Source organism: Brettanomyces bruxellensis, chromosome 1, assembly GCF_011074885.1.
Source record: "Brettanomyces bruxellensis chromosome 1, complete sequence".
Taxonomy (NCBI): domain Eukaryota; kingdom Fungi; phylum Ascomycota; class Pichiomycetes; order Pichiales; family Pichiaceae; genus Brettanomyces; species Brettanomyces bruxellensis.
This window is the reverse complement of record NC_054682.1, coordinates 230,518-255,000: the sequence shown is the minus strand read 5'-3', so window position 1 is coordinate 255,000 and position 24,483 is coordinate 230,518. Positions and strand designations below refer to the sequence as shown.

At 37.2% G+C, this 24,483-nt stretch overlaps 6 protein-coding genes across 6 annotated transcripts; 3 read left to right on the top strand and 3 right to left on the bottom strand.

Moving 5' to 3' along the window:
• Nucleotides 1-3,272: 3,272 nt before the first annotated feature.
• On the top strand, nt 3,273-4,688 carry BRETT_001555 (uncharacterized protein; the record flags this gene model as incomplete). Its single annotated transcript, XM_041280103.1, has 2 exons — nt 3,273-3,819; nt 3,850-4,688. 2 exons carry the CDS (start codon nt 3,273-3,275, stop codon nt 4,686-4,688), a joined length of 1,386 nt encoding a protein of 461 aa, XP_041134605.1.
• Nucleotides 4,689-11,765: 7,077 nt separating this feature from the next.
• BRETT_001554 (uncharacterized protein) lies at nt 11,766-13,310 on the bottom strand (the record flags this gene model as incomplete). The annotated part of the gene is made up of 1 exon (XM_041280102.1): nt 11,766-13,310. One exon carries the CDS (start codon nt 13,308-13,310, stop codon nt 11,766-11,768), a length of 1,545 nt encoding a protein of 514 aa, XP_041134604.1.
• Nucleotides 13,311-14,615: 1,305 nt separating this feature from the next.
• On the top strand, nt 14,616-16,115 carry BRETT_001553 (uncharacterized protein; the record flags this gene model as incomplete). Its single annotated transcript, XM_041280101.1, has 1 exon — nt 14,616-16,115. The coding sequence occupies one exon, from the start codon at nt 14,616-14,618 to the stop codon at nt 16,113-16,115; it is 1,500 nt and encodes a 499-aa protein (XP_041134603.1).
• Nucleotides 16,116-16,857: 742 nt separating this feature from the next.
• On the top strand, nt 16,858-18,822 carry BRETT_001552 (uncharacterized protein; the record flags this gene model as incomplete). The annotated part of the gene is made up of 1 exon (XM_041280100.1): nt 16,858-18,822. The coding sequence occupies one exon, from the start codon at nt 16,858-16,860 to the stop codon at nt 18,820-18,822; it is 1,965 nt and encodes a 654-aa protein (XP_041134602.1).
• A 302-nt stretch (nt 18,823-19,124) lies between these two features.
• BRETT_001551 (uncharacterized protein) lies at nt 19,125-20,462 on the bottom strand (the record flags this gene model as incomplete). Its single annotated transcript, XM_041280099.1, has 1 exon — nt 19,125-20,462. One exon carries the CDS (start codon nt 20,460-20,462, stop codon nt 19,125-19,127), a length of 1,338 nt encoding a protein of 445 aa, XP_041134601.1.
• A 1,193-nt stretch (nt 20,463-21,655) lies between these two features.
• Nucleotides 21,656-23,797, bottom strand: BRETT_001550 (uncharacterized protein; the record flags this gene model as incomplete). The annotated part of the gene is made up of 1 exon (XM_041280098.1): nt 21,656-23,797. The coding sequence occupies one exon, from the start codon at nt 23,795-23,797 to the stop codon at nt 21,656-21,658; it is 2,142 nt and encodes a 713-aa protein (XP_041134600.1).
• Between the last annotated feature and the right edge of the window lie 686 nt (nt 23,798-24,483).

Sequence of the window (24,483 nt, the reverse complement as noted above, 5' to 3'; positions counted from 1 at the left end):
CGCCCATTATCCTCTCTTTCAACACACTATCCTCTTTCTCCTTAACCTACAAGTCTCTCTCTTTCTTGCCATCCCACTAACTACTAYCCTTACCTACCAAATTCCCAACTTCCCTACCCCAAATGCAAAAAMAAACTCGCGTGTGCCAAATATTTTCCGGCTCAAGTAGTCACCCAAAAGAAACAACTTTGTCTACGATCATATCTAGTGGAAAGCACCGTTACCCGTCCGATCAACTGTAGTTAAGCCACTAAGAGCCGAACCGAGTAGTGTAGTGGGAGACCATACGCGAAACTTCGGTGTTGTAGACTCTTCTTTTTGCTTCTTCTTACTTCCTTTTTACTATCTCCATTCCCTCCTATTTCCTATTCTCTTTTTTTTTTTTTTTTTTCTTCCTTTTTAATTTTCCCCTCCCCTTCGCGCTAATCTCTCCCCTTTTCTACTCTCTTCTCTCTTCCTCCTTTCTACTCTACTTCCCTCTACTCTACTCTTCCTCCCCCTCTACTCCTATCTTACCTCTCCGTACCCTCTTGTACCCTCTTGTAGCCTCTATCCCCCGTCTCTTATAAACAAACCATTTTTTTTTTTTTTTACAATCAAAATCCCGCGCCAAGGAAAAAAAGCGTTACTTGTACAAGCCGTACTTCCCCTTGCGGAGCGCTTTTGGTCGCGCCCCTAATTCCCTGAAAAAGTTTTTTTTTTTTAGGAGATGGCTGGTATTAGAAAGCTACCCGTACTTTTTGTCCCTTTATATACTTTTCACAGGTGCTTTTTTTTAACATCCTGAGATCTTCTCTCACCTTTAGGTTAAATGTTCTTGATGTAGCTGTAATCATATTCTTAATTTCTTAACACCATTAGAATCTGCAAGATCTCTGCTTTCTATTAGTATCCTATTTTTGTATTTACATACTAATTTTCCTGTTAATATCAAGCCTTCTTAAGGACTGGTCTTTTCATATCCTGCCAATTTTTGGCTTTTGAAATGCATCTCGAAATTTTTCACTCTCACGCGTTGCTATTTTTACCCTAGGTAGCCTATTGTCTTGGTTACGCGTTCCATGCAAGGCATTGATGATTTACGTTCCTGACGAGCAAACATTCTAGTTCTTGACCATCATCACATTGTTCATTCGTAAAGACAAGCCTTCATTGTACTCACCAAAGTTTCAAATACGATACTGCTGACTTCGCTCGGTTTACCCGAGAACAACTGCAACAAAACCTAAGATGTTGCATTTCTTGAAATTTGTCTCAGACCTCTGGTGTTCTTAGTAAAGAGGGTCAAATTTAATTTTATCGGATGACAGCCAAGAGTTGCAGTTTGTATGGCTACCAATTTAAACAGTTGAATTCATTTTCGTTCATACGTAGTTTACGTCACTCTTGTCTCAAGATTAGTCACATTAATAAAGTGAGAGCATGATAAATATTATAAGCATTTACAAAGATCAGACAACTTTATTTAAGTGGTTGATGTCCTCACCCTGGTGCTGAAGCATAGATGATACATCTGATATCCCATCTCTTTACTTCAAGTCAAGTAAATGAGCCTTCTTTCAATTATTTGATGCTAAGGCTCATTCAATTGCCCTGTTAAGTGAATAAATCAAAGTGGAGCCCATACTCAATAGCGTTCCCCCTTTTCAGGAAAGATAATGTTCAACAAGGATACCATATTACCAGTAATTAAATGACATCAGACTGTAGTATAATAATTGTGAAATGATCMTTAGCATCAATCATCCTACAAGAATAAGTTGCCCATTCCTTTTACCATAATTCACGACTTCATGGAATATAATAAGCCATTTGATAACGTTTCAATTGGGTATTAATCATTCAAGTCATTAATACGCATCCAGTCTTGGTCGGTAAAATAGTGCATTACCATCATAAATACATGTTATTTCGATCACCAACCGATTATCTCCAGCACTGTTCGATTACCCGTTGATCCTATGTAGGAATACTGACATGTATCGAAATAAATGATTTCTGCAACCAACGCTTTTCAAACATCCAATTAACAAGCATACGCGTGGGTATAAAATAGCGGTCCAATGAAATAATTAAATTCTAGTGGTTGGTGGAAGTTTTTATGAAACAGCTTTCTTATCCTCATTACAACAAGCATCTCCTAGAAAATGAAAGCCACTATTTTATGTTTTCCATATTCCATCTGACCAACTATAAAAGAATTCCTTTGAAGTGCGGTTGTACCTTCAGTTGTTCCCCACAGTATAACATATTCCCACTCTTTGCAAGGAATTCGTCAGAAAAACATCTTTAGCTGACGGATTATTAAATTTTGTTTTCCAGGCTAGACATGTTTGCGAAAAATAAGCTCTTTCCCAAGTATTACCTCTCTTATCTCAAATCGGGCGGACTTACAGCTTCTTGGTCAATCACAAAATGAAAACTGAGTTCACAAGTATTAATGTCTTCAATGTACGATCATGCCGTTAACAAGTGTGTACATGGAACATGAAACATGAAAAAGAGGCAACGTAAGTGACAATATGATCATATTTATGCCCTTTAAATGACAAAGATGTGATAGGTTCCTGTACATTCAAGTGGTGTATCCTAGCTCAAACGCTTTAACCTTCCGATGATTCTAAAGATTCCGTTATCACATTCTTCCCATATATTTAAAACACGAAAAGAAAAAAAGAAACGCGTCCTCAAAGTCATATGTTTAGTTTTGCCGGAAGATAAGGCATTTCCCTGTACCAAAAGACAAAGATGTTTCACACTTTCTTAGTATGGCTCTGGCGAATTGACATCAAGCAATGCATTTTAGATTTAAAAGCACGACACGTTACAACCTATGCTATTCATTGTTTATGTCATCGAGCACAATTATCTTATATCATATGAATCCACACTTCTGCATCCCGTTAGATAAGCTTCAGTAATTCATGTAATTCGGACGATTGTTGTTAGTCTGAACATATGAAAAGGAAATTTCTAAAGTCTTGAGATTGTAATGTGTTGCGAACTTACCGATAATTGACACTTGTATTTTTGGAGTGCTGTCTGCAGTCGCGGAAACTCTCGACGTTTTTTTTCCTCCTTCGGAAAACTCAAAACTCTATGGTATGATTATTGAACATTGATTTTGGTTCTGTTTTTATGACAAAGACCTGTTAAATTGGTATAAAAAGCAGTGCTACTATCTGACGAATGAATTTCTGAATTTCAAGTGGGGCAAGCTGGAGTACGCCGCGATTGATATAAGTCTTTTCCTTCATTAACCAGATATCATCATGATCAAAAAGGAAGATAAGATTATTGTTGTTGGTGCCGGAATATCTGGGCTTTCCACTGTTATTGCCTTGGTCAAGAAAGGATATAAGGATATACATCTCTTTGATAAGCGGAACTATATCAAGCAAAAGTATAGTTATTTTGATGAATGTGACAGTCCATCTTCCGATCTTAACAAATTCTTCAGAACAGCTTATGGAAGTGAGGTTTACTATCAGGATATGGCTATTCGAAGTCAGACTATTGTGAGGCAATGGAACAAACAAATTAAGGAAGAGAACTGGGAGGGGGGAGATCCTATCTTGATTGAAAAAGGTAACCTTTTTTTGACGGATAATAAGGAGCTTGATGAATTTGGAAAAGCAACGTTGAAGACCCGAGGAGACGGCAAGATTATTGTATTAAATGATCCTCATGCTCGCGAAAAGGCAATGGCTCATGGATTGGATCCTTGTGTTGCCGATCCATTTGGTTTAAAAAAGCAAGGGAAGACTTTTCAAGGAATTATCGACGTTGAGGCTGGAAATATCCTTGCTGACAAAGCATGTCGATGGATGCTTTACCTTGCCAAATGAGATGGTGGGTCACGATTAACTCTACATTTAGGTAAAAGTATTGGTGAGGTGGATCATTTATTAGAAAAATGCACGTCTACTGGGAAGAAGAACGTTGGAATCTGTACAAAGGATGGACGTTCGCACTATGCTCCTCTCACCATTGTCTGTGCTGGTCCTTGGCTTACAGAGTTGGTTCCAGAATCGCAAGAGAAGGTCGAAGCTACAGCTGGTTCTGTTGCATTGGTTAAAATCACGGATCCAAAACTTTTGGCCAAGTATGATGAGAATAAGTTTCCGATTTGGTCTTGGAAAACAAAAGATACCGGTATCGCTGCTGTTTTCGGTTTTCCAGTCAGTCAAGGTTGGATGAAGATTGGTTTCCGTGGCCTCAAATGGACAAACCCACAACCAGGATTGAATTCAAAGATAATTACGAAGTGGAGTTCACCTGAAACGGAAACGAATATTCCGTTATTCGCTTTGAACTCGATGAAGTTAGTCATCAAAAAGTTTCTGCCGGAAATCAAGAAGATCGATTTAACAAGAATGTGTTGGTATGGAGACACAGAGGATAATAACTGGTTGATTGACTACTCCCCATATCATGAAGATAATTCTTTGTTTGTTGTTGGTGGAGACTCAGGCCACCTATTTAAGATGCTTGCCGTTATAGGTGATATAATCGTTGATCTCTTGAACAATAAAGGTGACACATTTTTGGCAGACTTATTCTCTTGGAGTAGGAAGAGAGAAAAGAAAAATATTATTAATAAAGGTTTGGATGATCCAAGAGCACTTCAAAATGTGAAAATGGCATCCCCTAAGGATTGGTACATATTTGGTGATTCCAAGTTATGATATGATTGGTTCCCTGATTTTTCTACATCCGATAAAAGCAGCTGTTGTTGTCGAATATTATTTATTGATTTATACTCTTCGTATGGCCTACTTCACCATGTTTTTAAAGTGCTTTTGGATTAGCCTTCTGTTTTAACATCACACGATCACTCTATTTTCTGCACCAGGTTTACATTTGTTTGTGTTTCGTCGTAGACTGTTCTTTATTTTACGCTATCATCCAATTAATACCTGTATATTTTGTTTTAAGTGTGACACCGATTACTTTATGAAGTTTCTCGTTATAATTAGTATATTAAGTGTTTCAAAGCTCAAGAAAGGAAAAGTATAAAAGTAAAAGAACTGAGAAAAAAGGCAAAATGAACTTAATAAAGGGGGAAAATGCACGTACTTAAATATGAGCGAGGTTTGTAATTCACCGGGAAAAGTTTCTGAGTGATTCAAAAAGGGCCAATAAACTTTGTGCAGAGTAAAGCAGGTTGTTCCTTTTCGGACGTCACCTATAACACGAATAGCAGTTCAATCGATATAAGCAGTATCGCCAAGTTCAAATTCCACGTCTTCGCAACAGAAATTGTAGTATTATTTGTTTCGTTAATGAGCTGCTTTAGCGGTGGAGTCGTATCTATCAAGAAATTCCGTGATGACATCTGCTTCCCGTCCCCCCTAACTCAGGGAATAAGTGATTGGTGGTGATAAGGGAGTAAAACCTAAATCGATCTAGAACGATGTGTTTCCAGCAAGTAAGAGCACAGGAGTAGAGTTGATGGTGAGGTTGGAGAAAGTAAGAACCTCATACCAAGAGGTATTCGATCCCACGTAGAAACGGTAGTCTTGAAGGGTTCTGCCAAAGCGTTCAGCCTTGCCGTTACTCTGATGGCGTCCAGTAACACTGAAGGAAATTGAAGAATGAAGTTGGATCAAGTCATTTCCAAATCCACCAACCACGATCTGTAGGAATCGAAAAAAAAGAGTGCATGAGATGAAAATAAGTTCATAATGACTAGTACTGACTCAACCGTTTGTTCTTGATATAGAACCTTGGTAAAACCCAAAATTATATACATAGAATCTCTTTTCAAAGGCCAAGTGACTCGGCGGTGGATAGGAGAAATCACACATGGAGGTTAGGAATGTTGACGTGTTGACAAATAGTGCAGCTAGCCATTTAGTGAGCAATATGCTTGTACGTGTAGAGGAAGTACAAGTAAGACTTCAAATAGGATGACGAATGGGCAATGAGCGTGATTTCCAAAGTATGAAGAATGATATGTATCCAATCATGGCTGTAGCTGAGTAACAGAAATGCATAAGCGGCACTGTTTCTTATTCAAAATTTTGGTTTGCTGATCCACGAAAAAGTCCTTGTGTTGAAAAGTATTGGTAAGGACGGAAGAAAATGGATGAGTTTTTGTAGTCTGACACAGATTCATTAACTGTGCTGGATGAAAGAAACTGAGATATTCATGGACGATTGAGCCATAAATGTCAAGGTTTGTGGACGCAAAAGATGATCAGCGAATGTATTTGTAGAACCGGAAATGTAAAGTATCTCAGGATGATATGGGATAATCTCCCCAATCCAGCGCAAATGCCTAGGATTGGGGTCGTCAGAAACAAAAAATGTCCATGATGGTTTTGTAACCATTTCAATAACGACGGTTAGACCATTGGCAATATAATAGTGAAAATGGCGAATGGCTTAACAATTAGTATAGAGTTCCTTGTCTGTATTGGGCCAGTTTAGCTGAAACTTGCTCAACTTAGAAAAACGGTAGGCAACAGGGTACCAGATAGAATTTCCGAGTTACCAAAGTGGAGCACCAATAGCAGTCATACTAGCATCTGTAGTGATTTTGGTAGAAAGGCCGTTTTGAAATGGATGAAGGGTTATAAATTTTATTATAAATTCCAATTCAATGTATTGGAATCCTTCAAAAGCATGCTGAAGTTCAGGGGCCAACTGAAATGTGCCTCCTTCTGTGAGAAGCTGTGTTATCTGAGCGGATATCAAGCAGAAGTTGAGTATATATGCCGAAATGTAAACTAAATGACCTAAGAAACTTTGGGTATCGTTCTTCGATTGGGTTCTACGGATAGAGTCTGATGCATGATTTCGATACCGTGGTCAGTTTCGAGGGACTGATGGCCTACCCAAGTGACAAACGTCTGGAAGAAATGACACTTATGATGTTGAGATCAAGAAAAATTTGAGAGAGAAAGGATAAAACTTGTGAGAGTTCTTTCCTGTGTTGCTCTATAATCGAACTAAAAACGGGTATATCCTCAAGATAGCTGCGAGTAAAAGATGAATAGGGCACCAAGGGAAATATAAGAAATTGACCATTACTTAGACCAAAAGGGAGAACTTTTCAAAAGTAATATACATATGGGGTCTTGAAGGTAGTAAGCAACCGATTCAATGATCCAAACAAGCATGATAATAAGTTTGGTGTAGATCAAGCGTCAAGAAAACATAACTTAGGAGTTAAGGTCACAATACCGTTAATTGAGGCAGGTAGAGAAGTGGTAATCAAATTAAGTAGACGATAATCAAGAGCCACGCGGTTTTACACCATACGGAGTGATGCAGGGAACAGAATATAGTGAGATGGAAGAAAACGGAAACTATGAATTCAACAGTAAGTAAATTACAACCCTTATTAAGCATGGAGTCCATCTGAAATGAAGAACCAACACAATCTTAATTTTTCTTTGATCCGGCTGTAAACCATTATTCTGTATTTGAACCATTCGATCCCCACCGTCTCCTTCATGTCTTCCTCTCTTTAAAGTTGTGTTTAGTCACAAATTCATGATGCAAGCTTTCAGAACTTGCTTTGAAATTATAAACGATTCGCACATAGCAGTACTTTAGCACCTTTCGAGAGGTAATATCCTCTAATTAAACTTTTGACAGTCTGTGTAAGTTTAGTCCAATCACATTTTCTGGTACCAATTTTCACAAAAGAGGACGTCCCAATAGTTGAAAAAAGCAAATTTGCTATCATTCACAGACATTCATCTTACATCTTTGCCGAGTACTATTTTACATTTGAAACTAAGCCATATTGTTGTCTTCTGTTTTGGTATCTGGTTCTCACGTCTGACTTCCAATAGCTTGAATTTTGAATCAGAATATGTAAAAGCAATTTTGTAATTTTCACTGAATAACTTCCAGTATGTGGGAAGAATGTAAAATTCAAATAAATAACGTACAATTCAGTTGTTGGGTTTCCCCGTTTAAACGTATCATAAATTTTGAATCACTATGCAATCATTCGTATTGACATAGCTAAAATCAAACGATGCCTTTGTTGGATTTAAAGCTTGCAGTGAAAATGAAAGTCAGCAGCATGTACTGTATTATCAAATATTCTCCTCTGACCAGCATTAAACCCCACAATTCTTAAATGGTATGTAATATTTGACTTTCCTTTAGTAAAATATTATCAACCAATTTCATTATCTGTGTCCATAGCTTTATGTATATTGAAAAGATGACACCATCTGCAATTGTATGCTCTAGTTCTATAGAAATTTAACTTTTTGATAAGATTCAACATGCCACAGAATATTCGATTTACCATTGATGGCTATGATCCTTCTGTAAGTTCCTCGATATCCCGTAAAGCAAGTATTCAATACTATTTCGTACTGTTTTCGCGTTTTCTAATGATGTATCAAATATTCTCATAAAGAAGATTTGCAATGGCCTATCCCTGTAACATTATCCTTCCTTCCATAAGAATATAATAATCATTATATCAAAAATTCACATCCAATTTCAGAAGCCAATGTGAGAGTGACCCTTCTTATGAAGCAATAGTAAACAAGAAAGAAAACAACTTATCCTTTTATGCCGACATTTCATCTACTTCTCTTTCCTAAGTTTTGTATTAATAGATTTCTAATTCATTCCATATAGTCCTTTTCAGCATTGGTTTCCTTTTCAAGAGTAATCTCTAGCGATCTTGAATGGCACACCTACCACGAACTGTTTATCAATGTTGCCTGAATGCATATCTTTTTGAATACGGGATCACGCACTGGTTTGAGCATTACTCTTTGCGTTTGAAAAGGTTTAAAGCCATTCCAAAGTGAATGACTGTAATAGACATTTTCTGTCAATGAATCCAAGATCTAGTAGTTGGTAGTGTGCATCGCAAAACTAATGTAATCGTTGGAGAAAACGCGTTCAGAATCTTATTTTTTCGTAAAAATGATCTCTATATTGGATTCGTCGACGGTCGCGTTTAAAAACTACACAGCCTTGTTTTGAAATCCAAAAGCTTCACTTAGCAGGACTTGGATATTTGAGTAATTATATGTCTTTCTCTAATATGCTTTTTCTATTTTTACTCTCGGAAATTTCTTGTGTATTTGTCTCCTCCTTATCTTTTAATTTTTAAGCGGCCGAAAACCTAGGATAAAACATTAATCGTAAAGTAATGAGCATTACACCTGATCAATGAACAATATAAATATGCATGCATGTAAATTTCGATAAACATAGTTACTCTATTTTGTTTGTTTATGCTTTAATATTGTATTTATAAACTAATTGAGCGTACAAAAATACATACATATTGAAAGTCGAGATAAAATAATATGTGCTTTGGCATCTTGTGTGCAATTTATCTTTGCCTTAATTTATCTTTTTTTGAAACATACTACTTAGAGATCATAATAAGCGAAATAACGGGGAAATAAAAGGGAATTATACTAACTATGCAGTCCAAAAGTCTCTCATACCTCAATACTTAACAAAAAAAACACGTAAATCTGAGCAAGCGCTTGGACTCTGTCAAATAAGCATTACCAGGTTCACTGTCATAATACGTCAAATAAACGATCACGTGACTTTTTGAGGAAATTTTTCTTGTTCCAATTTCCTTTCTGTTAAGCAAGCATTCAGAAAGTAGATGAACAAGTAACAATTTATATACAAGAACGAGCTTATTGAGATAATTAATAATATCACTGAACAAATTAAACAACAGTCACATTTGTATATTTAAGGCATTGGGAACGATGTACATAGATAATTCTTGGAGGAAATTCAAAAGAGTGAAATATACTTGAATAATGAAAGTTGTTATAATCATAGTTGAGAAGTTAGACTTATAATGGTGTAACAGGACCACACATTTCATGCAAGAGAGTCCCAACTTCTAGTATTTGTTAAATATAATGTTCAGCACTGAATGGTTAGCAGCAATAAAAATTGACACAAACACACAAGGGGAAGTTTAGCATAAAAGGGTGGCAAGTTTCAAAATGTCGAGTTCTTTGTTGTCATCAGAAAGGGCATATTTCCAAATGACATCAGTAGAGAGGGAATTCTTACGAGAGTTTGAAGAAGAAGTGACAGCGAGAATGTTGATCAAAACTATGCTCTATTTGTTCAGTAGTACCTTTTTGATAGAAAACGATATAATTCATTCCCTTGGGTCTGCGAGAAGCATATGGAAATAGGCCTCCAGTAGTTTATTTTTCTTCAATAATTGTAGGCAATGAATTCCTCCTCTCACTCTGCCTAATTTGATTCATTCGGTAAGCTTCTTTCTCTTCGTTTAGACTCATCCATTTCCTTTACTCTTCTTACTTGATTGCTTTTGCGCACTCATGTGCTCATTTGAAATAAAGTTGGTTCACCTGATTGAAGTGAATCGGATATTAAAAATGATGCGTCGTGTGGGAAAGCAGAGGGGGGAAAAACCGTCTTAATTTGTGCTTCGGAATATTATCTAAATGTCTTTTTCACACAGGCTGAATCAATCGTGTTATGAGATCAGTGCGCCGCACAAAAACTTGGTAATTTAACTTATCAGCGTTTGAAAATTACCCTACATGATACCTTATATGGTATATCATCCAGTTGCTTATTTTTAAGAGACAGTTAAGACCTTGCCGGTATAAGGAAATTCCTCCATTTCTCATTGGTTCGAAATAAATTATCTAACCGCCAAGTCAATCGCTTTGATAATTATGACACCGTTGAAATTTCATCGTGCAGTTCAGTTATTGCTCGGAAATCTCACCTGCTAAGTATCTCTCGGAATAATTAGTTTAGGGGTGGTTCAGGATCAAGATGTAAAGCACTCAAGAAACTGTAATCTAGGCGCATTGATTGAGATGCATTTGTTATTGCCATTAATATGCATACGTACAATTTGGCAACATTCGGTCTGCTTATTGGCTACTTTCCGCTGTACACTGTGTCCGTAAAGAATTATTGAAATTTATGGCCGCTGTTGTATTTCTTTGACACATCAGTATACTTTTATAATATAATATTTGCTTACAGGCCGATTACTTTATGAAATGCTCATTAATTATTATATTGGTCTTTTAAAAAAAAAAGAGACAAATAGGAAAGTATAGATAAGTGGACTTACGCAATAATGCGCGGCAGTTCTGTATCGGAGTGATTATCGATGAATCTATTTCACGAAAGAAAAATATACAGTCCAATCAAAGCAAACTATGAATTTTGCCGGGCACTGACTGACCTGATGGGAACAAACGACTACCTCAAAAATTAAACAGAGATGTTTAATGGGCGAAAAGCATGGATCATATATGGAACACTATCGCAAGTCCTTTATTTTCACTGATAATAGGTGTAATCACTGGGTGACTTCTATAAGAACAATTCATTGTGGTAAAGCCAGGTTTGCTATTAAAATTGTATGAGCTCAAATACCGTTTTTACAATTTATTAAACTTTAAGAATTGATGCACACAGATTTGAATTCTCCAGTTGTTTTATAAATGTGACGACGTACATAACTTCATTGGCCTTATTTTAGAAGCTTCAGCATATCCCAGCGAAAAAGCCACATCCAATTATTTTACTCGAAATTTATACACATGCGAAATTAAATCCTTTCATAAAATGATAATTTAAAAAAGCTTAAAATTAAACGATAAGTTGCAACTGTCCATAGCAAAATTAGATATCTTCCGGAAGCTAAAAAAGTACTGACGTCAAAGCGAAATTTATTATAAATTGCATGGGTGCTGATGCCAAAGACACACATTTGAATCACATCTTTTCCAGCAAAAAGGAAATCATTTCTGTTCAGTTTGTTGTGACCTTGATATCTCGACAACACCATAATCCTTCTTTTTGCTGGAGCCTTCCTCCTGACTGGTTGTGCTTTCTTCAGCAGATATAGACTCCTCATCTGATTCCTTCTCGGAACCAATTTTGAATTTGGCGACATATTTCTTCTCCGTAAGACCTAAAGCAAGAGCAATAGCGACATAGAAAAGACCGAACACAGCTGATATGTAATGTCCAGTTTGAACATATGGCTGGTTTGCGGTCTTGAACCAGATATTGTTCACAATACTGTTAGCTATGTATGCACAGACATTGATACCTCCGGCAACAAAAGCGGCTTCACGAATATTATGAGAAAAGAGCTCTTGCGAATAACACCAATAAAGTCCAGAAGCTGCTTGTCCAACATCAGTGTTATAGTAAAGGAAGAATCTGACAGGTTTGGAACCATAAACAGGGATTATAGCTAAAGCTAACATGATTGCAAAACTCCAAACTCCTGCGGCAATAATTCCAGGCCACCTTCTACCTCTCAACCACGTATCAGATGTCCATCCAAATAGAACCGAACACATAAAAGAAATTGCATACATTGGTGACGTGAGAGTGTTGAACTGAGCAACTGTGTATGACCCAGGTTTGATTTTATTCCAGCCCTTAAGCCAAAATTGGGTGGACTGATTTGATAGAGAAATAATATCTTGACAAACACCGAATCCCCAGAAAGCCCAGACACGCCATTGCTTGAGCCAGCTTAACTGCTCCTTTATGACACCCCATCTGGTTTCAGGCTTAGTCTCACGCTTGATAGGAGGACGTCTAGTACGCAGCCACTGAATATCTGCCTCGCTGAAGAATCTGTTTGGCTTAATTCTATCTAGAATGTCCGGAATGAATATCACCTGACAAATAATAACAAACACAGAAACAATTCCATCGATGAGGAATGTCCATTGCCATCCATCCAATCCATCAGTACCATCAAGAGAAGAAGATGCACCTGCTTGAATGTAAGTTGCAAACATAGGACCTAAAACAGTGAAGGCTTGAAGGATAACCTGTCGTCTGGCAGCTTCACGCTTGTTGTAGTACGTACCAATCAAGAACACAAATGCCGAAAAATGACCACATTCAACGATACCAAGGATGGTACGGAGAACAATCATCTGTAATGGAGTCTTAATAGAGACAAAACAAAAAGTGATAATACTCCATAGAACTTCAATCGTAAGAATGAACCATCTCGTATTATATCTATTCATAAGATATGCACAAGGAAGACCAAATATGATGGACGCTATATTGTATCCGGTATTTGCATAGTTCAACTCATTTCCCTTGATTCCAAGGTACTCCTTCATTCCAGAGTTGTATGCATTTGACAAATTACTTTTATCCAAATATTTAATGAAAGATGAAAGCGAACCCCAAAGAACTATCGTAAGGTCCAGCTTTAAAACGATCCTTCTCTGTTCAGGGGGATAATCCAAACAATCCCAAAGAGCTCCCCCGATACGGTGGAACACTCCCTTTTTAGCTTTTCCTTCCATTTCTATTATTCTTTGTTGTATGTTACTTATCTTGATCCAAAAGAAGGATATTAAGTTAAGCGCATTTTCAAACTACATGAAGTATCAAGGAAGTTTGGGTTTATATATAGTAAGCAAATCCGGCCTGAAGATATAGTAGGTTCATGTAATAGTTTCAGTCATCAAAATTTAGAAAGGGTGAACAGCACTATTTTGAGTCTAACGTGCCACACTTTCCCCAATTTAAAGAAAAAAAGAAAAGGTGAAAAAAATGCTTCTAACGATTTATATTAAAATTCGTTCTTCATATTCATTCCGGGGAGTACGATAAAAAGATATGAAAACTATTCCTTGCAATCCGTTATATTAGTTGTTCATTGAACATATATAAGAAACTTCTAGGGGAATAACATCGCTTTATTTTTGACGCTAAGTCATGTTCGATTACCTTACTATGTAACTATATTTTAAGGACACTCAAATTTTGACCGACCTGCCTACCACCTTTATTTGCGCGGGGATTAGGAATAAAATTAAACATTAAGTTCCCAGGGGTTCTTTCCGTAAGAGTTCTCTAGTTCTATTGTGTTTTGCGGAGACTCCGCGGACAAGAAAATATTTTTACAAAAATGGTAAGAATGCTGATAAGGGTATAATCACGTGTTCGCACAAAATTTCATTAATCTAAACGCTTTAAACACTTCAGGCTGTGCTTTTAATTTCCTTGGACTTGAAAAATCCTCTTTCCTTAAAACTGAAAAATTAATCAGAATGCTACTTAACAGTTGCATTACCGCCACATGGGGAAAAGCTGCTTTTAATAAATGTGGCAACAGAAATCATTTGAATTTTTAACGAAGAAAAAAATAAAAATTGAAAACTGTGGTGTTAACTATGGCGGAAATGACCGCTATCACACACAATTTGAATTAATAAGGAAAGAGCGCGGAAAAGAAGAAAAGCAAATAAATTATGACTGCAAATAAATTGTGAATAAAAAATCAGATCAGCGTGGGCCAAATCAATGCAGTGAATGCAGCTCCAAGAACTCTTGACAAATAAATCAGCTAATTAAGTTTCTTATGACAAACGTAAGCCAAAAAGAAATTTGGGATAACGGGTCCACTTATGTCCGCTCGTTCCCGATGCCAATACAAACTTGAGTTTACGAGGTGTGGGTAGTTTGTTTCTATATATTGACCATCATATAAATATGCACTGATGCACTGATATGTACTTCTCAGACGAAGATGATTCATCTTGTCGTTTATAAAGCTTTTTTTTCTAATCAGTTTTGTTTCGTAAATAATAAACCATAGTCTTGATATGACGCATGTTACAAACGGACCAGCTACTGGTTCGTCCATCACGAGAATAGAGGAGCTACCAGTTCCAAACTATGGTGATCCTAAAAAAGCTATCGAAGAAATAGTCAAGCAACTTGGAGATGACAAAGTCAGTTTCGTCAAGAGCGACTTGGATAATCATAGTGATGCCTACTTTTCGAGTGACCATGCCTCCGAGGAACAAAGACCTAAAGCAGTGTTTTACCCTGAAACCACGGAGGAAGTTTCCTTCATTTTGAAAACCACGCACAAGTATCGTGTTCCTGTCGTGCCAGTTACGGGAAGAACATCCTTGGAGGGTAATTTCATACCAACCAGACAGGGAATATGTGTTGATATTGCTAGAATGAATAAAATCTTGGCTGTCCATGAGAAGGACCTCGATGTTACGGTTGAAGCTGGTGTTGGCTGGCAGGATCTTGACAAATACCTCAAAGACTACAATCTTCTCTTTGGACCAGATCCAGGTCCAGGTGCTCGTATTGGAGGTATGGTTGCAACATCATGTTCAGGCCCAAGTGCAGCCAGATGGGGAACCATGAAAGAAAACGTTATTGGCTTGACAGTGGTTCTTGCCGATGGAACGATAATCAAAACCAAGAAAAGACCTAGAAAATCGTCAGCCGGATACAACTTGAATGGATTGTTTATTGGCTCTGAGGGAACACTTGCAGTGGTTACCGAAGCAACTCTTAGATTGAACGTGAGACCTAAAGTCACAAACGTTGCTCTTGTTTCATTCCCAAAAGTCTCTGATGCTGGTAAGGCAGTGGCAGGATTTGTCCAGGAGGGACTTCAGTTGGATGCTATGGAGCTACTTGATGATACCATGATGCATTATGTTAATGTTTCGGGAAAGACTTCCCTTAAGTACGAGGAACTTCCTACTTTGATGCTTAAGTTTGGAGGCCCATCCAAGGAGATTATTGACTACCAAGTCAAGGCTGCTCAAAAGATTTGCCAGACTAACAACAGTCAGAAGTATTTGTTTGCTCGTTCGGAGAAAGAGGAGCAAGAAATTTGGGGTGCAAGAAAAGTGGCATTACTTGCAACTATTGATTACGGAAGAAAGAATATCGATAAAGACATCCAGGTCTGGGCTACAGATGTTGCGGTTCCAATATCACATTTATATCAAAGTCTTCAGGAAACCAAGGAGGAGCTACAAAAATTAGGAATTGCCGGCTCTATCGTTGGTCATGTCGGAGATGGTAATTATCATGCAATGATTCTCTTCAAGAAGGAAGAGCGCGCAAAAGTAGCTGTGGTAGTTGAACATATGATGGAACGTGCTTTGGCCGCCGACGGTACTGTTACTGGTGAGCATGGTGTTGGTTGGGGGAAGAAGCATTACCTTCAGGAGGAAGTTTCAGAGGAGACATTGGCCTTAATGAGAAGAATTAAAATTGCTTTGGATCCTTACAATCTTCTTAATCCTGATAAAGTATTTGACATGGATCCGGCACTTTTCGAGAATTGATTAAAATGCAGTATTTATGTAAATTACTGTAATGTGAACAGGATAATAAGAAACATCTTTACGAATCATCGTAGCTTTTATTGAAACAATTCGATTGATAATGGAAAGCTTCGTTTCATACTATTTCTCTTTACTGCTATGCAAACTTAGTTTTTTGGGCATATCTGGACCGGAGAAATTTATCAAGTTGAACAATTTATTAAATTTCAAATCAACTAAATGAAAAGCATTGAGAAAGTAAGAGCAACACATGCCACAGCGGAGCCTTGTATTTTAACGAAGATACTTCTTCGACTTTTTAAGTGTAAAAAAGCAGCCATTTTTACCGGGTATATGAATTCTTAATTTGGCCATAATTAATATCAAAGATAATAATATACATATACAATAATATCGTATAGTAAAATACAAAAGTTCTGAAGAACATTATTGAGATGAAATGGAAGTCAGGACTTGTGGCTTTTTTTGACAGAAAAAAAAAAAAAAAAAAAACGAGGAGTGGGATCGAGAGAAAAATCGAGCGGAAATAGTAGTCTATCAAAATGGTAGTACTTTATCCTAAAAACACGCCATATTTCTCCATCCGCTTATAAAGCGGAACTTCTAAAGATGAATGATATCTGTAAGCATAATCCTTTTTGCAATTGAATAAGGTAACAAACCTATTACCTGAAATATAAAATTTCAATACTTTCAAACTGAATTTACACTTACCGTTTACATTGGTCACATTTTGGAACGGATGAAGGAGCCAAGAAGAAGCCATAAGGTCTTTGTGGCATGCGATAGGTGTAAAAAGAAAAAGAGAAAGTGTGATGGAAAGCATCCTTGTGGGAGATGCCGTTCTGCCAATACACTATGCCTTTATGATGAAAATCGTTTAGCACAATATCAGGAAAGTAATATTGATCCTGCCGTTTTGAAAACTATTTTGGATCTTAAATATCAAAATGAAAGGATCTCATCCACATTGTCAGAGACTAGACGGTTATTAGAGCTAAAGGAACGCGAAATTACGAGGATTAGGACATTGTGTAAACAACAACAACAACAAATACGTCTGCTAAACTCTTTGCAGAAACAGCAAGGAAAACTTTTCACCAACCCTCAGACACTACGAAATGAGTCGAATGATACACAAATGTCTGCTCGAACAATATTTGCGACAGCAATAACGAAGATGCTTTATCATGGGAAGAATAGCGATTCGGAATATGTTGGGTCTTTTGCAATTGTGTCTATTTCAAAATCCATAAGAAATCTCTTGGGTGCGCGTGAAGAAACATGCAACACACCCCTTTTTCTTGATGTTGAAGGTCAATACTTGGGTGCTGCTCCCAAGGATGTTGAGCTGAGCTTTCTGGAAAACTTCATTTCAGTTTCACATAACAGATACTTCATATTGGAGAAGGGGAAGCTTAAGGATACGTTCAACCTACCCGTATCAGAAAGATCGCACTGGCAGCACTTTTATCTAAACATGGCGTTAGGAATAGGCTGTAGATTGGTACCTGTTCATCGTGTTTCTACGTACCAGGCACCGGAGTACTATTTCAGAGATGCTATGAAGCATTTAGCAAACTCGGAACTGGATTCTTTGAAGGAAATTCAAGCATGTGCTCTTATTGCCATATTTGTCGGTAAGTGCCCCAAGTCATATTTTTATCTTAGTTCATGGGAACTTGCTGGAATAGCAATGAGAAAGTTAATTCAATACGGATATCACCGTAGAAGGTACGTAACAGAGAAGAATGCGTTAAGATATGAATTTATTAAAAGACTCTTTTGGTCTGTTTACAATTATGAGAAAGTGCTTTCATTGTCATTGGGTAGACCAAGTTCGATAAATGAAGAATTTATCGACATTCCATTGCCCGTCAGCATAGAGATTTCCGATCATCCTGATGAGGAAGAGATTGCACTTCTATATAAAATTCAAAAAATGCAGCAGGAAGGGGTCAAATTTGATCAGCCAATAACGCAGATAACATCCTTTATAGAAACGAGTGCCATCAGACAAATTGAAAGTCGGACTAATTTACTGTTTTATTCGGTAAATTCGTTTATTCCAAGTGCCGACTCTTTTGACTTAATAATGCAATCAATAGAAAATTGGCACACAAAATTACCGCAAAGGACAGAATTCGAGAGAACAATGAAAGGGCTTGAAAGCTACGATTACCTCGAATTGTTGTACCATCGTGCAAAACTTTTAGTACTCCTTCCGAAAATCATGTTTTGTGATTCTAAGGAAAGAGTGTCCTTATTACGTTTAGCGTGCATATCGGCTAACGGAATATGCAATAGCTATATGGGGATGTATCGAGACTCAGTTCTGGTTTTCAGTGTGTTTGCTCTTCATACTGCCTTTTTAGCAGGAATCACGATGGTTTATTACGTTAGGTTAAACGGATATCCAAAATTTTTAGAGTTAGGCTCTTCTATGAAGTCTTGTTCAGATTTGCTGGAAATTTTTGCAAAACGTGGACCAGAGTGTAAAGTGTATCGGAACATTTTTGATACTTTGTGGGGCCTTGTGGGATCAAATTTCCAAAATAAGAAGTCGCTTGAGTCAACTGCAGAGAAAAGGGATTCTGAAAATACATTTTCTCCAGGAAAATATAAAGGATCAGGTGATACCGTTATTTCTGATTGGGAATTTAATGAAGACTTCTGGAAACAGGTTATGCTTGATATAAACAAATAATTATAAGCAATTTAATTTACGGAAACGGGCGTGCTCTGGGGTAAATTTATAAATACATTTATCAACAATTCGAATACGAGGAAAATAATGTTATTTTGATATGTTGCTGATCATCTGATGCGAAATATACTTTACTTCCGTTTAATCATTGACATGTCAAGCGAACTATTACCTTACATAACTCATAATAATGAATATTTAATTCACATCTCATACTTATAGCTATAGCTTATTCAAATTATCTTTATACAATTAAACGTTAATAGAATATACACAAAATGCACAAATTTAGTGGTCCGACTTTACTGAGAAGTCGTGATGTCAATGTAACCTGTCCTTTCATTGTATGTGAGAACGGTATGCCACTGAGCACTGGCCCTTGTTAAAAATTCGGCAATCTCATGTCCAACTTTTGGTGTCACAATATAAGGAACACCTCTCTCCATTCTTGGCACACGTCTCATATCAAGATCTAGTGGAAGTAACTTGAAGCTCAACTTACCTCCGTCCGTGTCAAAGATGGCAATAGCATTTCTTGAGAACATTGGATCACCATTGAAACCTCTGAATTCACCAGTAGTAGGGTCATTAGCTCTCATTCTATGTAAGTCTGAAGGTCTCGAGTCTGTTGGTAGACCATAAGTGGTGTACATTTCAGGAGAAATGATGGAACTACCGGTCTCGAATTCCATTAAAAGCGAACCAAGGTTGTAGAATATTGGCTTACCCTTGTAAATCTCAACACCTCTCATAAAGTGAGCACCATGACCAACAAAAGCATCTGCACCGTTATCAATAGCCTCCCTTGCAAACTTCTGAATAAATTCAGCCGGAATTAGACTGTACCAGTTGTTGTTCAAACCCTCGTGAGTATGGATACTAACTATGTTGAAGTCAGATCTATAAGAAGCATCTCGCACACTTTTTAGCAACTCGCGTGCATCATTTTTATTATATGTAGTCTCAACATGGGCCGTTTCACCCTTCTTAATGTCCAAACTTCCTTCGAACATAGAACCAAACTTGAACTCTTTGTCTGTGAATGGGCTCTTGACCTCAACTTCGTTGCAAACTCTGAAGGCTTCTGCAGTACCCAAAGCCTCGTCTATTTTTTGAAGATCCTTGAATAAGTTTTCAGGCAACACATATGATCTGTTCCATCTCAAAGGAGCCAAACCTGGACGTGCAATAACTTCGCCTCCGGCATTTGAAGCCACAAATCTTTCCGAACGAGTGGCAGCGGCAGAAACAATACCAAATCTTCCATTTGGAGTGTCCACAAACCTTGGAAGACGTGCCTCATCCAGAGAACGACCAACACCTGTTGGAATAAGACCTCTCTTTCTGGAAGCGTCTATGGTGTTTGTCATACCACCAATACCAAAGTCACCGGTATGGTTATTAGCAAAATTCACAAGCTTAATATTGAGATCATTAAACTCATCTAGCGTGTCCTCTCTAACAGAGGTGATGTAGCCCCTGCCGGCAGCCGGGGCAGTATTTTCAAGATTTGGACATGTGAATTCAGCATTTGCAGCTGCGGCATCTGCATTTTTAAACTCAGAAACAATTTTTGGATCCAACCTCTCGGCAAGATTCCTACTCGAAAAAAGACAGTCTCCAGCAGCAACGATTCTCATATTTAATCTTTCCTATTACCTGATGTTTATAATTCATGATGATAAATATACAAGATAGCGCAACAACGAGGTGCAAGAAAGAGGTAAATAGGATGAACTAAATATTTATACGCGCTTGAACTTTTTCAGATGTCGTTTAATGACCGGGCTGCGGATCCTCCGCAATTTTGGAAAAAATTGTAAGAAACGGGTGAGACCCTTGAACGTTCGATTGTTCGAAAACTTGAATAGCAAATTTCGCGTGGATTTTCCAGAAAGCCACACTTTTAAAGTTCATTAATTTAGAAATTTTCACCAATTCCAGCGGCAAATAGCGCGGAAACTGAGAGTCTGAGCCAAGTGGCCTAGTATTTGATCAGCCACAATTTCCCTAGTATTATTTGGACTCCAATAACTTCTATTTTGGGAACAAGATTGTATATAGACAGGGCTTGTGCTCGCCAATTGTGTTTTAAGTTTTCGTAATAGTTCAAAGAAGGATAGTCATTCTGACGAACATAAGAAATATTTTGTGTTCATGCACACAGTTGGATATTGCACTATCTCCATCTACCATTTTATGAATAGTCAACAATAACCATCCCATCAACATTTCACCACATTTGATCTGTAATTCCTTGGCTCTTAACAGTGAATAAGCCGAAACTGTAATTTCTTTTAAGACAGAAGTATTTGAAGCTTCGTCAATAGTTACATCTGAATTGTTCGTTACCATTTTGTATGCAAAAAGGCTTAAAATGTTTATGAGTCTATCTGTTATAATACTTCTGCTGGTATACTTCATCCTTGTTATTTTGATGGATATTACTGTTGGCATTAAAAGTTTCCAGGTCACTTGTATATTTAATTTACCTTCCCTACGATTATCAATCTTTCTTATTAAGTAAAGAATAATTGCACCATAAAGCAATATTCAAGCCCAATGCTTTGCTTACAGTGACCTCTGAAAGCTATTAGTATGTTAAAATAGCTATTAGTATGTTAAAATAGCTTCATTCAATATACCCAAGAGCATTTAAACATTTACGACTCTTATCGTATTTCCTTTTATACCTTCTTGAAACACTTCACTAGTTAATAACATCTAAAAGGAGCTGTCCCCTGTAACCGACATAAAAGTTAGAACTCCTCACTACCGCACGTTTCTAGAGTTACTCAATAATAATGTATGTCCAACCGTTCTCACTAAACGCTCATAAATTGTTTACATTCATATAATTTAGATCCACAAACTGTTGGCAATTATAACTAGCAAGCACCGAATCAAGCATCTTTTCGATATTATCATATTCTTCCATGTTGAACTTTGTTTCATTATCTTCATCTGCACAAAACTCCTTAATTAATTTGTCTCTCGCCTTTTCCATAATTTCCGGAAGAGTTATTTTTTTGAAAAGTAACTGCGATTTACACTCTTGCACCGTAGTGATTGTGATCGACCAAACCATTACAGACTTAATTAATAGGTACGAATCAAGACTGCCCTTTATAACATCATTTTCACTAAGGAGTTCATGAAACTCGGACGTTAGACTCAACAAATCAGACGGATGCAACAATCTCGAAAAAAGTTGTCTGGATAACAGGTTACTTTGTTCCTTATCCGCACCAAACAAAGCTTTTTCTAGAATTGGCAAATCGACTTTAGAGTTCCACATATTTTCTTTCGAAGAAAATTCTCCAATATGCCTTCCCCTTTGAAGTTCATTTACCAAATCTAAACTTCCAGTGGCCTCGGGCAAAATGAACGTAAACCATAATGTGTACGAATGACCTAACAAAGTTGCGAAAATGTCCTTGAAAAAAACAAGATACTTGCCATTAGTATTTGTTCCAAATATGCTCTTTCCAGAGATAACCTCTTTTATGATGTAGATGGACGTGACAGCCGATATCAACGATTGCCTGTACAACTTTGCAGAAAGCTGTATTAAATCTTCTCTTTGTGCATCATCCGAATTACAGGCGTTATGACGAAGTATGATTGAGATAGCTGTTATTCCCATCCAGCACAAACACTGGAGAACTTGTAGGTAAACCAATTTTTGCTTGCAGAAAAAGGCAATCTTGTCAAGGTTCACAAATTCATCCATACGTGTCGTCACTGATGGTAAACTCGAGCAAAACTTTAGTAAGTCCGATATCTGATTACAAACATCCCTTAAAGATATCTGCCTTCGCGAGTTTATAACCCCGGAAATTTGCCTCGTAAGAAGAAGTCCATTCATCCTTTTATTCTCAAAGGGAGTATTTGATACTAGATGAAATTCGTTGCAGAAATCATAACTAATAAGTAGAGGGTATCCCATCATAACGGAATAGAAAGCATCCTCTTCTTGTATGTAGTTCCATATCTTCTTAAGCTGGGAATCAGAAAGTAGCCTACTCCTGGATTCTTCTTGATTGTGATAAACAAACTTTAGAGTGGTACTAAAGTCAGAATGTACACCCAACTGATAACACGAATTTAAGCAAACTTGAAAAGTGGGATAGGATTCTAATTCTTGGTGCGTACCTTCTGCATTTTCAAACACGAATAAACCTTTGCTGAGAATGATCAAGGCTACCAATCCTATATATGAGGCATGACTTCTAAATTTGGAAAGACTCAACAATTTAAATGCCAAGGTTGAAAGTTCCGTCGTACTAGGGATCAAGGGATATTTAAATAATCGCATATCCTCATGCTGAGTAAATACAGTTGCAAGATACACGACAGCAACAATAAGAGATATATCACTATAGGTATAACATTTTTCTTCGGGTCGTTGCGCTGTATATTTTGGGTGAGTGGTGTCACCGAAATATTGCCGAAAACGACAATGAACCATATCCATCGGAACAAACCCGAAAAAAATCATGCTGTTCAAATTTGCCTCAAAGTAACATATATGCTCTTGAAATGCATTTTTATTTGAAGATATCAACTGAAATGCAGCATTTAGCACATTCTTTGCGTCGTGTACAGAATCAAGAATGCTCAAACTTGCAGGGGAATCATGCTTCCGAAGCCACTTATTTCTTTCCTCAAGCATTGTTAACTTTAATCTACTTAAGTAATTGCGGAACATAGGCATAGAATAAATTAACCATGCTCTGCATGATGGCCCAAGGAAAAAGAAATACGGTGCACCAATTACAACCACGGCTTTTTTCAATCCCGGTATCTTCCAATCTAAGATATCCCCTGCTTCTTGACCATTCGGCATATCAGCAGAAGCCTTTCTTATGTTGATTATCTGCTGTTCCAAATCGGCCATTTTATGCTCCAGTTGTGAGTAAGCATCTTTCATATAAAGATCATATTCGGGGGATGATGACCTATCACTTATCATCTTTCTCATGGAATTAAGAAGATAAGAGCATTTCAGATGTGCTTGCACACACCGAGAGCACGGATGCTTCTTATCACATTTAACCTTTCTCCGTCTGCATTCATTACAAACTGTGTGCTTGCGATTTCGCCTCCGAATTTTGTTGCACGGCTGTCGAACTTTAAGTGATGAAGCACCCATGCTATTCACGGTGTAATTAGATCTTGAGTAATTTTAAGGATGAACACTAATTCGGCCGTTAGAGGAACTTAGGCGGCTTTTATATATTATCATTGGATTAAAGAAATAAATAAGAGTCCGATGCGCGGATTTTATAAAAATCTAAACCGGGCTTGATAAACTTTGTTAACGATCTCTTATGCTGTCTTTGAGCTTGCACTAAACAAGTTATTTCTCTTATTTAAGTTTCAATTATAGCACAATATTCAGAGCTATTATTTTATAGTGTTTTTAGTTTTTTACTAAGCCATTTACAGGTAGAAATTGCATTCTACTTACCGCGAAGTTGATGGCAATGATAAGAAATTTTCATACGGCCGATAGATAGAGTCTCTCGGCCGTAAAAAATTCCGTATACTTTACCCATTATTAACAAAAATTCTTTCTCCATTCATATGCGGGTCAAAATTATCCAATTTATAAAAGGACTACTGAATTTACAATTAATATATTCGTATAACCGCAAA